Source organism: Oncorhynchus keta, chromosome 11 (assembly GCF_023373465.1).
Source record: "Oncorhynchus keta strain PuntledgeMale-10-30-2019 chromosome 11, Oket_V2, whole genome shotgun sequence".
Lineage (NCBI taxonomy): Eukaryota > Metazoa > Chordata > Actinopteri > Salmoniformes > Salmonidae > Oncorhynchus > Oncorhynchus keta.
Genome location: NC_068431.1, coordinates 17,047,539 through 17,064,166, shown reverse-complemented (window position 1 = coordinate 17,064,166; position 16,628 = coordinate 17,047,539). Strand labels below are relative to the sequence as shown.

The window sequence follows — 16,628 nt, the reverse complement described above, 5'->3', positions numbered from 1 at the left end:
TGCACCGTCCCTGGAGCAATTTGGGGTTAAGTGTGTCAAGGTAAACTTGGAGTGTATGTCAACCAGTTCCTACACGGTACAGCAACATCTGTCTGTCATCAGGAGTCTAATCAAACCAAAACTCCTTCTGCTGCTCTGCCGGCCCATCCTCATCACTACTCTATTGAAGTATCTGATACCGCAACATGCGGACAGTCTCACACCACAATAAACTATTAAGGATCACCAACACGGCATTTAAACTGATTGGACCCCCCCCGCTCCAAAACTCTCCCTACTGAATCAACACACTATCCAGTGCAAAGCCTGCCACATGATCTCCAGCCCAGACTACTCACTCCACCACTGCTTCAGGAGGAGTTTCATCCCAGGGGCTGCGACTATTATGAACAATTCCATGTACTGTAGCTTCCTCCTGGTGGGGTACTATTTATGGCTGAGTGTTCCATGTACTGTAGCTTCCTCCTGGTGGGGTACTATTTATGGCTGAGTGTTCCATGTACTGTAGCTTCCTCCTGGTGGGGTACTATTTATGGCTGAGTGTTCCATGTACTGTAGCTTCCTCCTGGTGGGGTACTATTTATGGCTGAGTGTTCCATGTACTGTAGCTTCCTCCTGGTGGGGTACTATTTATGGCTGAGTGTTCCATGTACTGTAGCTTCCTCCTGGTGGGGTACTATTTATGGCTGAGTGTTCCATGTACTGTAGCTTCCTCCTGGTGGGGTACTATTTATGGCTGAGTGTTTCCATGTACTGTAGCTTCCTCCTGGTGGGGTACTATTTATGGCTGAGTGTTCCATGTACTGTAGCTTCCTCCTGGTGGGGTACTATTTATGGCTGAGTGTTCCATGTACTGTAGCTTCCTCCTGGTGGGGTACTATTTATGGCTGAGTGTTTCCTGTACTGTAGCTTCCTCCTGGTGGGGTACTATTTATGGCTGAGTGTTTCCATGTACTGTAGCTTCCTCCTGGTGGGGTACTATTTATGGCTGAGTGTTTCCTGTACTGTAGCTTCCTCCTGGTGGGGTACTATTTATGGCTGAGTGTTTCCTGTACTGTAGCTTCCTCCTGGTGGGGTACTATTTATGGCTGAGTGTTTCCTGTACTGTAGCTTCCTCCTGATGGGGTACTATTTATGGCTGAGTGTTCCATGTACTGTAGCTTCCTCCTGGTGGGGTACTATTTATGGCTGAGTGTTCCATGTACTGTAGCTTCCTCCTGGTGGGGTACTATTTATGGCTGAGTGTTCCATGTACTGTAGCTTCCTCCTGGTGGGGTACTATTTATGGCTGAGTGTTTCCTGTACTGTAGCTTCCTCCTGGTGGGATACTATTTATGGCTGAGTGTTTCCTGTACTGTAGCTTCCTCCTGGTGGGGTACTATTTATGGCTGAGTGTTTCCTGTACTGTAGCTTCCTCCTGGTGGGATACTATTTATGGCTGAGTGTTCCATGTACTTTAGCTTCCTCCTGGTGGGGTACTATTTATGGCTGAGTGTTCCATGTACTTTAGCTTCCTCCTGGTGGGGTACTATTTATGGCTGAGTGTTCCATGTACTTTAGCTTCCTCCTGGTGGGGTACTATTTATGGCTGAGTGTTTCCATGTACTGTAGCTTCCTCCTGGTGGGGTACTATTTATGGCTGAGTGTTCCATGTACTGTAGCTTCCTCCTGGTGGGGTACTATTTATGGCTGAGTGTTTCCATGTACTGTAGCTTCCTCCTGGTGGGGTACTATTTATGGCTGAGTGTTTCCTGTACTGTAGCTTCCTCCTGGTGGGGTACTATTTATGGCTGAGTGTTTCCATGTACTGTAGCTTCCTCCTGGTGGGGTACTATTTATGGCTGAGTGTTTCCATGTACTGTAGCTTCCTCCTGGTGGGGTACTATTTATGGCTGAGTGTTTCCTGCTGTGTTTTCTAAATATTTTGTGTATGCGAGCTGTGGCAAGATTTTCCTCTTGTGGGACAATAAACCTGATTCTGATCTACACAGACACATAAACACACACCGTCCTCTGTCATGGAAACATGGTTGTCTGGTTTCTGACTGATGGTTGATGACCAACCTACTGTAAGTGACCTTGCTGTCTATCGTCATGGTGTTACAGGTGTGTCCTGTGCTACAGGTGGACCTGTCTGAAGGCTGAAGTATGTGTTGGCAGTACAGAAGTTCAAAGCAAAAACAGTAAAAAAGAAAAAGAAGAGTAAATGGAAATATCACATTTATATAAGTACATCTCAAATGATGATCAATGGAAACAGGATGCACCTGAACTCAATTTCAAGTCTCATAGCAAAGGACCTGAATACTTATGTAAATAAGGTATTCATGTTTTATTTTTTTAACACATTTACTAAAACAAAATAAAACATGTTTTCCCTTTATCATTATGGGGTATTGTGTGTAGATTGCTGAGGAATTTGTTTTATTTAATACATTTTAGGAAAAGGCTGTAACATTTTTTGGTGGAAAAAGTCAAGGGGTCTGAATACTTTCCAAAGGCACTGTAGGCTATGTGGACACGTGGGACATGATTCTTCTTTGGTATTGGCTCCACCCACAAAGGGTCCAGTCACAAAGGCTCCACCCACAAAGGCTCCACCCACAAAGGGTCCAGTCACATAGGAATCGCTGGGAATGAAGGATGCTTCTTGTTGGATATGTATCGCTGTAGGACAAAGCATCTTCATCATGATCATCAGCTGGGGAGAGTTTGGACCCTGATATAGTAGGGATAATCTCAATTGCACACTCCTCGCGTCCTCTCTCCTCACCTCCTTCTCAAAACTAGTGTTGTCAAGATACCAGAATTTTGACAATTTCAGATACCAGGTTTAGTATCCCAATATGCAATACCAAAACTATACTTGATATCAAAAACGATACTCGATACCATAAAAAAGTGTATTAGCTAAAGTCACAGAACAACTACTGGGCTTTATTTTTTAAAACATTGAACAATATGTTGATAACTGGTTGAACAACTAAAATAATAACTAGAATGTATTCTATTCTATACTCAAATTCTTTCAAAAATAAAACACCCAGATCAGAGCGGCACATTTTGCTCTTCACTGTAATCAGAGGGCTAATATAAACACTATGCATGTCCGTCTCTCTTGGCTAAGAGTTGAGGAGAGACTGACTGTTTCTTCATAAAAATAAGTGATGCAATGTTCTGAAAATTCTAAATCGTTTGCATATCAACTTACACACAGCTCTGACACACACTTACCCTACCAGACATGCCACCAGGGGTCTTTTCACAGTCCCCAAATCCAGAATCCAGTGCATTCGGGAAAAAGTATTCAGACCACCTGAGTTTTTCCACATTTGTTTTGACTTTAGAGCATTATTCTAAAATTGATTAAATAAAAAATGTTCCTCATCAATCTACACACAATAACCCATAATGACAAAGTGAAAATAGGTTTTTAGAAATTTTAGCAAATTTATAAAATAGAAAAAATAGAAATATCTTATTTACATAAGTATTCAGACCCTTTGCTTTGAGTATCGAAATTGAGCTCAGGTGCATCTTGTTTCCATTGATCATCCTTGAGATGTTTCTAAACTTGATTGGAGTTCACCTGTGGTAAATTCAAATGGTTTGGAAAAAAACACCTGTCTATATAAGTTCCCCCAGTTGACAGTGCATGTAAGAGCAAATATCAAGCCATGAGGTCGAAAGAATTGTCTGTGGAATTGTTGTGGATTATTTGTATTATGACCTTTTAGCTCTGCATTGTTGGGAAGGGCTCATAAGCAAACATTTCACCATTAAGTCTATTTGGCGCATGTAACAAATACAATTTGATGTCATGTGTAAAATACACATTTTTTTTTTTTTTTACAAATGTGGTTTTGGAACTGCACTGATCTGCTTTGTAACACCTTTTGCTTAGTTGTTTCAGTGGGCTGTCCCTCTATAAGGGGCTGTCAGTGGGCTGTCCCTCTATAAGAGACTGTCAGTGGGCTGTCCCTCTATAAGGGGCTGTCAGTGGGCTGTCCCTCTATGCTCTATAAGGAAAGTATTACCATAGTTCGCTTATGGAGACAGTTTTGTCAAGATGCAGATATGGAGGTATGATGTTTTCGCCATGCTGTTAGCGTTCTCTCTCTCCTCGCACTTTCTTCACAAAAGTGGCTTGCACTGTGTCAGCTGCATGCGGGGCAGCCTGGCTAGCTAGATGAGATTCAGACAAATTACTACTAGGACTCGATCCTCTCAATCGGTACATGACATGAAACACAGACAGAAGTACCAAAAGTAAAAAATTCTAGTACCGAACCGTTTTTCATGTTCTAGTATCGAAAAGGTACAGAAGTTTCGTTATACAGTGCAACACTACTGAAAACCCATTGGATGAGAAGGTCAGAGGGGAGGGACCTCTGGCTTTCTAATCCAATGGGTTTTGATCATGGATTGGTGGAAGCATTGTCAGGGGGGAGTTTCCACCATTGTTAATCCATGATATGGAGTGTGCAAGTGCACACTTCCAATGAAGGGTGGTGAATCGGGAGGAGGATGTAGTTGGTGTGAGACTGGACTCTCCTCTACTCCCCAAAGGGGAGGGGGGGCGAGTGTGCGGGTATTACATAAGTCAATAACTCACCTGGAAACTCACACTACATACAAACACAGACCCCCCCCCGCCCCCCTCCCGTTGTGGTGTGTCAGACTTACCTAGCTGTTTCAGGAGGGATCCATTCTCACACTTCCACCTCTCATTCTTCTTCTCTGGACTGCTTTTCCGCCGCTCCTTCCCCCTCTCCTTCACCCCGTTCTGCTTTCCCTTCTGCCCCTTCATGGTTTTCTCTGCAGAGGAAATAGAGCAACATTACACACGAAGAGAACACACTTGACTATTGTTACTGTCCCTTCTGGGACAGCTACAAGGCCTACAACCGCCCACCTTTCCTTAAACCAGAACACGCCTTCATCCTGTTTCTTCCCGCCTATAGGCAGAAACTTAACCAAGAAGCACCAGTGGTAAGGACTGTTCAACATTGGTCTGACCAATCGGAATTCATGCTTCAAGACTGTTTTGAGCACGTGGACTGGGAAATGTTCCGGGTTGCCTCTGGGAATAGTATCAACGTATACACTTACTCAGCGACTGGGTTCATCAGGAAGTGTATAGAGGATGTTGTTACCACTGTGACGAATACAACTTATCCAAACCAAAAACCGTGGATAGATGGCAGCATTCACGCAAAACTGAAAGGATGAACTACCGCATTTAACCACGGCAAAGTGACTGGGAACATGGGCGCATACAAACAGACCAGCTATGTCCTCCGTAAGGCAATCAAAGAAGAAAAACAACAGTACAGGGACAAAGTGGAGTTGCAATTGAAGATAATGGAATTTATTGCCCTTGACAATCAACTGTTCTATGCCGTGGGTGATGTTGGCTTTCGCAACTGGTCAGGCACTGGTATACACTAACGTTAACAAGTGCGCTATTGTTCAGATGTTGCCCTACCGGAGTTACACAGTAATAGCGTCACTGCTATTAGCTTCACAACATACTATGGAATGCTGTTTGGGTCTTTGCGTGTATTTAATATATATTTTTTATTTTACCTTTATTTAACTAGGCAAGTCAGTTAAGACTACTCAGTCTACTCGGTGACACCCACAGAACACAAATGTGAAGAATTAATGCAAATACTAGCATTGTAGCTCTTAACGCGGGACTGTGACTGTGTGAAATCACCTCCCAAGTCAGCCTATTCTGTGTATTGGCATTCATATTGCACTGTATAGCTTTACCTAAAGATCAGGGATCAATGTAATGGGGAGTCAGTCTACTCAATACCCAAGATCTTTTTTTCCCAACGTCCTCGACAGAGTTATCAGACTCCAAAACATCCACGCAGTATTGTTTTTCCTCGGGAATAGTGTTCAAAACACATAGGTTGACAATAAATGTGTCTCAATTCAAAGTTGTTTCAGAGTCCTGCAATAAGAGCTACAATGCTAATGTTCTCTGGGTATCACTGAGTAGACTGATATCCCATGTCATTGATCCACAATCCATAGGTAAGGCTGTACAGTGAAATAAGTATGGCCCCAATGCAAATCTAAAGTATAATACATCCTGTGTGATTTCAACACATTTTTGTCAAATGAACAAATTATTGTCATTTGTTGATTTTAAATAACATTCCAAACTCGTTTAGCAGGATCGTTTCTACTATCTGTATTGATTTGCATCACTGTCAATGACATACTTATATTTTGAAGACTAACCGGAAAGTCCACTCTTGTGGCGAATCCTTATTGTGGCTAGCTTCACATAGATGGGTTGACCACCATTCATCAAATAAGAGCTGTCTGATAAATTAGGGTTATTTTAGATGATGACACCTAGCTATATAGTTAGCTAGCTAACGATAGCTACTGAACCAGACAATGTTGTTTTGCTATGTTTTTGGGGAAGAATATTGTTTCCATCCATGAGCTAGCTAGCTTTTTTTATGACCAGCACTGTAGGTGCACGAGACAACTTTACCAGCATCATAGTATATGTATTGATGAATCGTTGACATATGAAATACGAGTGATAATGTAATCAATGTGTAATAACTATGTAAAAAATGTGTGAACGTGTTAAATTGTTATGTGACGTGTAGTCATATTAGTCAACAAGCTTATTTGACAAGACAATTAGTGTTATTTGACGTATCTTTTTTGACATCCAAAGACACAAAAGGAGTTCCATAGAAATCCTGGTTGAGGATGAAACGACGGAACAAATGAACAACAAAACAGCACAGCAAGTGAAAGAAATAGGTTTTTGATTATATTTACTGGTAATGGGGACATACGTAAATGCCAACAAAATAACTTTTTTTGTCAGTGTGGTGTGTGTGTGTAACCTATATTTAACTGGGCAAGTCAGTTAAGAACAAATTCTTATTTACAATGACGGCCGACCCTGGCCAAACCCGGACGACGCTGGGCCAATTGTGCACCGCCCTATGGGACTCCCAATCACAGCCAGATGTGATACAGCCTGGATTCGAACCAGGGACTGTAGTGACGCCTCTTGCACTGAGATGCAGTGCCTTAGACTGCTGTGTCAATGTGTGTGTGTTAACTATTTAACTGTACTGGAATACTTAAAAGGCCTCTAAAATTGTAAATATCTGTTATTGGTATAAGGAAAATATTGGATATCGGTATCGACCAAAATTGTCATATCGCTGCATCACTACTCAGTGTATATACTGCATTCAAGTCATGGCTCGTCCTACAGTGCATTCAGAAAGTATTCAGACCCCTTGAATTTTTGCAAATTTTGTTACGTTACAGCCTTATTCTAAAATTGCAGATTTCTTTTCCCATCCTCATCAATCTACACACAATACCCCAAAATGACAAAGTGAAACAGGTTGAGAATATTTTGCACATTTATTAAATATAAAAAACAGAAATATCTTATTTACATAAGAATTTAGGCATTAGAGCTCAGAGACAGGATTGTGTCGAGGGACAGATCTGGGGAAGGGTACCAAAAAATGTCTGGAGGATTGAAGGTCCCCAAGAACACAGTGGCCTCAATCGTTCTTAAATGGAAGAAGTTTGGAACCACCAAGACTCTTCCTAGAGCTGGCTGTCCGGCCAAACTGAGCAATCGTGGGAGAAGAGCCTTGGTCAGGGAGGTGACCAAAAAGCCGATCTGTGGAGATGGGAGAACCTTCCAGACAACCATCTCTGCAGCACTCCAGCAAGCAGGCCTTTATAGTAGAGGCCAGACAGAAGACATCCTCAGTAAAAGGCACATGACAGCTCGCTTGGAAACCTGGATCTCAGACAATAACAAAACAAGATTCTCTGGTCTGATAAAACCAAGACTGCGGTGTTTGGCATGAATGCCAAGCGTCACATCTGGAGGAAACCTGCCAAAATCCCTACGGTGAAACATGGTGGTGGTAGCATCATGCTGTGGGGATTTTCTTTAGTGGCAGGGACTGGGAGACTAGTCAGGATCGAGGGAGATCGAGATCCTTGATGAAAAGGAGGTTCGCCATCCAACAGGACAATGACCCTAAGCACACAACCAACACCACGCAGTTGTGGCTTCGGGACAAGTCTCTGAATGTCCTTGAGTTGCCCAGCCAAGGCCGGACTTGAACCCGATTGAACATCTCTGGACAGACTTGAAAATAGCTGTGCAGCGACGCTCCCCATCCAACCTGACAGAGCTTGAGAGGATATGCAGAGAAGAATGGGGGAAACTCCCCAAATACAGGTGTGCCAAGCTTATAGCGTCATACCCAAGAAGACCCAAGGCTGTAATCACTGCCAAAGGTGCTTCAACAAAGTACTGAGTAAAGGGTCTGAATATTTATGTAAATGTGTTATCAGTTTTTTTTATTTATACATTTGCAAAATTTTCTAAAAAACAGTTTTTTATTTGTCATTATGGGGTATTGTATGTAGATGAGGGAAAAAAACGATGTAATTAATTTTAGAATAAGGCTGTAACGTAACAATATGTGTAAAAATGTCAAGAGGTAATACTTTTTGAATACTTTCCGAAAATCACTGTATACTGTGTATTTAAATACTGTATTTTCGACATAGCTCATGCTAATATTTCTACAACTGTACATTGCATTGTAGTTACACTGTTATACACACCGTATATTTATTTATATACTCGATTCTTGACATATACATACACTATATATACAAATTAGTGGATTTGGCTATTTCAGCCACACCCGTTGCTGACAGGTGTAGCAAATCAAGCACACAGGGCCTCCCGAGTGGCGCAGCGGTCTGAGGCACTGCATCGCAGTGCTAGCTGCGTTACTACAGATACTGGTTCGATACTGGGCTGTGTCACAGCCGGCTGCAACCGGGAGACCCATGAGACGACATTGTCTTGGATAGGGGAAGGTTTGCCCGGCATGGATGTCTTGTCACATCGCGCTCTAGCGACTCCTGTGGCGGGTCAGGCGAATGCATGCAGACACGGTCGCCAGGTGTACTGTGTTTCCTCGGACAAATTGGTGCGTCTGGCTTCCGGGTTAAGCGTGCATTGTGTCAAGAAGTAGTGCGGCTTCGCTGGGTTGTGTTTCGGAGGACGCATGGCTCTCGACCTTCGCCTCTCCCGAGTCCATACGGGACTTACAGCGACGTGACAAGACTGTAACTACCAATTGGACAAACATTGGCAGTAGAATGGCCTTTCCAACAAGTCAGTTGGCCAAATTTCTGCCCTGCTCGAGCTGCCCCGGTCAACCATAAATGCCGCGAAGTGGTAGATCACACAAGCTCACAGAACGGGACCACAGAGTGCTAAAGTGCGTAGAAATAGTCTGTCCTCGGTTGCAACACTCACTACCGAGTTCAGCACAAAAACTGTTCGCCAGGAGCTTCATGAAATGGGTTTCCATAGCCGAACAGCCGCACACAAGCCTAAGATTACCATGCGAAATGCCAAGCGTCAGCTGGAGTGGTGTAAAGCTCGCCATCATTCGACTTTGGAGCAGTGCAAACGCATAGAGAGATGAATCACCATCTGGCAGTCTGATGGACGAATCTGGGATTGGCAGATGCCAGGAGAATGCTACCTTCCTGAATGCATGGTACCAACTGTAAAGTTTGGTGGAGGAGGTTTCCCTTAGTTCCAGTGAAGGGAAATCTTAATGCTGCAGCATATAGTGACTTTCTAGACAATTCTGTGCTTTCAACTTTATGGAAACAGCTTGGGGAAGGCCTTTCCTGTTTCAGCATGACAATGCCCCTGTGCACAAAGCGAGGTCCACACAGAAATGGTTTGTCGAGATCGGTGTGAAAGAACTTGACTGTCCTGCAGAGTCCTGACCTCAACCACATTGAACACCTTTGGAATTAATTGGAAATCCGACTGCGAGCCAGATATGCCACCGATGCTCCTTATAGGACACATCACTGCCCTCTATACTCCTCTGTAAACTGGTCATCACTGTATACCCGTCACAAGACTCACTGGTTGATGCTTATTTATAAAACCCTCTTAGGCCTCACTCCCCCCTATCTGAGATACCTACTGCAGCCCTCATCCTCCACATAAAACACCCGTTCTGACAGTCACATTCTGTTAAAGATTCCCAAAGCGCACACGGTCCTGGTTCGCTCCTTTTTTCAGTTCGCTACAGCTGGCGAAAAACACTCAAACAGGACAGTTTTATCTCAATCTCTTCATTCAAAGACTCAATCATGGATCCTCTTACTGACAGTTGTGGCTGCATTGCATGATGTATTGTTGTCACTACGTTCTTGCCATTGGTGCTGTTGTCTGTACCCAATAATGCTTGTACCATGTTTTGTTCTGCTACTATGTTATGTTGCTACCATCTTGTTGTCATGTTGTGTTGCTGCCATGCTGTGTTTTCATGTGTTGCTGCCTTGCTATGTTGTTGTCTTAAGTCTCTATTGTTGTGATGTGTCTTTTGTATCAATATATATATAGATCTATATCTACATATATATATACATACAGTATATCAAAAAAGTGAGTACACCCCTCACATTTTTGCAAATATTCGAGTATATCTTTTCATGTGGCAACACTGAAGAAATGACACTTTGCTACAGTGTAAAGTAGTGAGTGTACAGCTCGTATAACATTTTCTGTCCCCTCAAAATAACTCAACACATAGCCATTAATGTCTAAACCGCTGGCAACAAAAGTGAGTACACCCCTAAGTGAAAATGTCCAAACTGGGCCCAAAATGCCAATATTTTGTGTGGCCACCATCATTTCCCAGCACTGCCTTAACCCTCTTGGGCATGGAGTTCACCAGAGCTTCACAGGTTGCCACTGGAGTCCTCTCCCACTCCTCCACGACGACATCACAGAGCTGGTGGATGTTAGAGACCTTGCACTCCTCCATCTTCCGTTTGAGGATGCCTCACAGATGCTCAACAGGGTTTAAGTCTAGAGACATGCTTGGCCAGTCCATCACCTTTACCCTCAGCTTCTTTAGCAAGGCAGTGGTCGTCTTGGAGGTGTGTTTGGGGTCGTTATCATGTTGGAATACTGCCCTGCGGCCCAGTCTCCGAAGGGAGGGGATCATGCTCTGCTTCAGTATGTCACAGTACATGTTGGCATTCATGGTTCTCTCAATGAACTGTAGATCCCCACTGCCGGGAGCACTCATGCAGCCCCAGACCATGACACTCCCGCTTGACTGTAGGCAAGACACACTTGTCTTTGTACTCCTCACCTGGTTGCCCCCACACACGCTTGACACCATCTGAACCAAATAAGTTTATCTTGGTCTCATCAGACCACAGGACATGGTTCCAGTAATCCATGTCCTTAGTCTGCTTGTCTCAGCAAACTGTTTGCAGGCTTTCTTGTGCATCATCTTTAGAAGAGGCTTCCTTCTGGGACGACAGCCATGCAGACCAATTTGATGCAGTGTACAGCGTATGGTCTGAGCACTGACAGGCTGACCCCCCACCCCAACAACCTCTGCAGCAATGCTGGCGGCACTCATACGTCTATTTCCCAAAAGACAACCTCTGGATATGACGCTGAGCACGTGCACTCAACTTCTTTGGTCGACCATGGCGAGGCCTGTTCTGAGTAGAACCTGTCCAGTTAAACCACTTTATGGTCTTGGCCACTGTGCTGCAGCTCAGTTTCAGGGTCTTGGCAATATTCTTCTAGCCCAAGCCATCTTTATGTAGAGCAACAATTATTTTTTTCAGATCCTCAGAGTTCTTTGCCATGAGGTGCCATGTTGAACTTCCAGTGACCAGTCAGTATGAGGGAGTGTGAGAGCGATAACACCAAATGTAACACACCTGCTCCCCATTCACACCTGAGACCTTGTAACACTAACGAGTCACATGACACCGGGGAGGGAAAATGGCTAATTGGGCCCAATTTTGACATTTTCACTTAGGGGTGTACTCACTTTTGTTGCCAGCGGTTTAGACATTAATGGCTGAGTTATTTTGAGGGGACAGCAAATTTACACTGTTATACAAGCTGTACACTCCCTACTTTACATTGGAGCAAAGTGTCCTTTCTTCAGTGTTGTCACATGAAAAGATATACTCAAATATTTACAAAAATGTGAGGGGTGTACTAACTTTGTGATTTTCTGTATATATATATATATATATATATATATATATATATATATATAAATTAATCCTAGCCCCTGTCCCTGCAGGAGGCCTTTTGGTAGGCCATTATTGTAAACAATAATTTGTTCTAAGCTGACTTGCCTAGTTAAATAAGGGTTAAATAAAATACATCTGCTAAACTGTGTACGTGACCAGTACATTTTGATTTGATATGTTCTCTCATGTTAGAGAGTAGATCAACTACAATTGTTTTACTGACTGGCTGAACCCTTGGGGACATACTGTCTGCACCCTATTCCTTATATAGTGCAGGGCTGCAGTCAAAAGTATTTCAGAAATAGGGTGCCATTTGGAACCCAGATGCTTTGCCCAGCAGTTAAATAGAGTTACATAAAGTATACATAGTCAAATACTGAGTAGGATACATTGCAGTCAATGTTTGATTTCATTATTGTAAACTAAATTGGGTGGTCATTCACATCCTCATATGTGGAAAACATTCAGAAGTCATTATAAACTGGGTAGTTTGGGTCCTGGATGCTATGTATAATCAGACTATATACCACTGGTATGATGCAAAAATACTTGTTTACTGTACTGCTTATGTTGGTAACCAGTTTATAATAGCAGTAAGGCACCTGGGGGTTTGTGTTATATGGCCAATATACCATGGCTACGGGCTGTATCCAGGCACGCCGCTTCGCGTTGTGCATAAGAACAGGTCTTAGTCGTGGTATATTGGCCAATAACCCCCCAGGCCTCATGGTTAATTAGTCTCCCGAGCCACCTGAACCCAGAATGGCTTCTATTACCCCACTAGCAGGACTAATGGTTTTGATGATAGAAACATCCCATAACCTGACAGACCAAAATGAGAAACATTCCATAACCTGACAGAACAGACTGAGAAACATTCCCATAACCTGACATACCAAACTGAGAAACATCCCATAACCTGACATACCAAACTGAGAAACATCCCATAACCTGACATACCAAACTGAGAAACATCCCATAACCTGACAGAACAAACTGAGAAACATTCCATAACCTGACAGAACAAACTGAGAAACATTCCCATAACCTGACAGACCAAACTGAGAAACATCCCATAACCTGACATACCAAAATGAGAAACATCCCATAACCTGACATACCAAACTGAGAAACATCCCATAACCTGACAGACCAAAATGAGAAACATCCCCATAACCTGACAGACCAAACTGAGAAACATCCCATAACCTGACAGAACAAACTGAGAAACATTCCCATAACCTGACATACCAAACTGAGAAACATCCCATAACCTGACATACCAAACTGAGAAACATCCCATAACATGACAGAACAAACTGAGAAACATTCCATAACCTGACATACCAAACTGAGAAACATTCCCATAACCTGACATACCAAACTGAGAAACATCCCATAACCTGACAGACCAAAATGAGAAACATCCCCATAACCTGACAGACCAAACTGAGAAACATCCCATAACCTGACAGACCAAACTGAGAAACATCCCCAATACCTAACAGACCAAACTGAGAAACATCCCCATAACCTGACAGACCAAACTGAGAAACATCCCCAATACCTGACAGACCAAACTGAGAAACATCCCATAACCTGACAGACCAAACTGAGAAACATCCCCATAACCTGACAGAACAAACTGAGAAACATTCCATAACCTGACAGAACAAACTGAGAAACATCCCCATAACCTGACATACCAAACTGAGAAACATCCCATAACCTGACATACCAAACTGAGAAACATCCCCAATACCTGACAGAACAAACTGAGAAACATCCCCATAACCTGACAGACCAAACTGAGAAACATCCCCAATACCTGACAGACCAAACTAAGAAACATTCCCATAACCTGACAGAACAAACTGAGAAACATCCCATAACCTGACATACCAAACTGAGAAACATCCCCAATACCTGACAGACCAAACTGAGAAACATCCCCAATACCTGACAGACCAAACTGAGAAACATCCCCATAACCTGACAGAACAAACTGAGAAACATCCCCATAACCTGACAGACGAAACTGAGAAACATCCCCAATACCTGACAGACCAAACTGAGAAACATCCCCATAACCTGACAGGACAAACTGAGAAACATTCCATAACCTGACAGAACAAACTGAGAAACATCCCCATAACCTGACAGAACAAACTGAGAAACATTCCATAACCTGACATACCAAACTGAGAAACATCCCATAACCTGACAGAACAAACTGAGAAACATCCCCATAACCTGACAGAACAAACTGAGAAACATTCCATAACCTGACATACCAAACTGAGAAACATCCCATAACCTGACATACCAAACTGAGAAACATCCCATAACCTGACATACCAAACTGAGAAACATCCCATAACCTGACATACCAAACTGAGAAACATCCCATAACCTGACATACCAGACTGAGAAACATCCCATAACCTGACATACCAAACTGAGAAACATCCCCATAACCTGACAGAACAAACGGAGAAACATTCCATAACCTGACATACCAAACTGAGAAACATCCCCAATACCTGACAGACCAAACTGAGAAACATCCCATAACCTGACAGAACAAACTGAGAAACATCCCCATAACCTGACAGAACAAACTGAGAAACATCCCCATAACCTGACATACCAAACTGAGAAACATCCCATAACCTGACAGAACAAACTGAGAAACATTCCATAACCTGACATACCAAACTGAGAAACATCCCCAATACCTGACAGACCAAACTGAGAAACATTCCATAACCTGACAGAACAAACTGAGAAACATCCCCATAACCTGACAGAACAAACTGAGAAACATCCCATAACCTGACAGAACAAACTGAGAAACATTCCATAACCTGACAGACCAAACTGAGAAACATTCCATAACCTGACAGACCAAACTGAGAAACATTCCATAACCTGACATACCAAACTGAGAAACATCCCATAACCTGACAGAACAAACTGAGAAACATTCCATAACCTGACAGAACAAACTGAGAAACATTCCATAACCTGACAGAACAAACTGAGAAACATCCCATAACCTGACAGAACAAACTGAGAAACATTCCATAACCTGACATACCAAACTGAGAAACATCCCATAACCTGACAGAACAAACTGAGAAACATCCCATAACCTGACAGAACAAACTGAGAAACATCCCATAACCTGACATACCAAACTGAGAAACATCCCATAACCTGACAGAACAAACTGAGAAACATCCCCATAACCTGACAGAACAAACTGAGAAACATTCCATAACCTGACATACCAAACTGAGAAACATCCCATAACCTGACAGAACAAACTGAGAAACATCCCCATAACCTGACAGAACAAACTGAGAAACATCCCCAATACCTGACAGACCAAACTGAGAAACATCCACAATACCTGACAGACCAAACTGAGAAACATCCCCAATACCTGACAGACCAAACTAAGAAACATTCCCATAACCTGACAGAACAAACTGAGAAACATCCCATAACCTGACATACCAAACTGAGAAACATCCCCAATACCTGACAGACCAAACTGAGAAACATCCCCAATACCTGACAGACCAAACTGAGAAACATCCCCATAACCTGACAGAACAAACTGAGAAACATCCCCATAACCTGACAGACCAAACTGAGAAACATCCCCAATACCTGACAGACCAAACTGAGAAACATCCCCATAACCTGACAGAACAAACTGAGAAACATTCCATAACCTGACATACCAAACTGAGAAACATCCCATAACCTGACAGAACAAACTGAGAAACATCCCCATAACCTGACAGACCAAACTGAGAAACATCCCATAACCTGACATACCAAACTGAGAAACATCCCATAACCTGACATACCAAACTGAGAAACATCATCCCACATACCTGACATCCCAAACTGAGAAACATCCCCCTGACATAACCTGACATCCCATAACCTGACATACAAACTGAGAAACATCCCATAACCTGACAGAACAAACTGAGAAACATCCCATAACCTGACAGAACAAACTGAGAAACATTCCATAACCTGACATACCAAACTGAGAAACATCCCATAACCTGACAGAAAAACTGAGAAACATTCCATAACCTGACATACCAAACTGAGAAACATCCCCAATACCTGACAGACCAAACTGAAAAACATTCCATAACCTGACAGAACAAACTGAGAAACATCCCCATAACCTGACAGAACAAACTGAGAAACATCCCATAACCTGACAGAACAAACTGAGAAACATCCCCATAACCTGACAGAACAAACTGAGAAACATCCCCATAACCTGACATACCAAACTGAGAAACATCCCATAACCTGACAGAACAAACTGAGAAACATTCCATAACCTGACATACCAAACTGAGAAACATCCCCAATACCTGACAGACCAAACTGAGAAACATTCCATAACCTGACAGAACAAACTGAGAAACATCCCCATAACCTGACAGAAC

At 42.8% G+C, this 16,628-nt stretch overlaps 1 protein-coding gene across 4 annotated transcripts in view; it reads right to left on the bottom strand.

Moving 5' to 3' along the window:
* LOC118389833 (protein Jade-1-like) overlaps positions 1 to 16,628 on the bottom strand; it is a 285,673-nt gene that overhangs the window by 32,538 nt on the left and 236,507 nt on the right. For all 4 annotated transcript variants that reach the window (XM_052529609.1, XM_052529610.1, XM_052529611.1 and 1 more), the window contains one exon: positions 4,687 to 4,818. In XM_052529609.1, the coding sequence (XP_052385569.1) occupies positions 4,687 to 4,818 (132 nt within the window). The remainder of the gene's footprint in view (positions 1 to 4,686; positions 4,819 to 16,628) is intronic.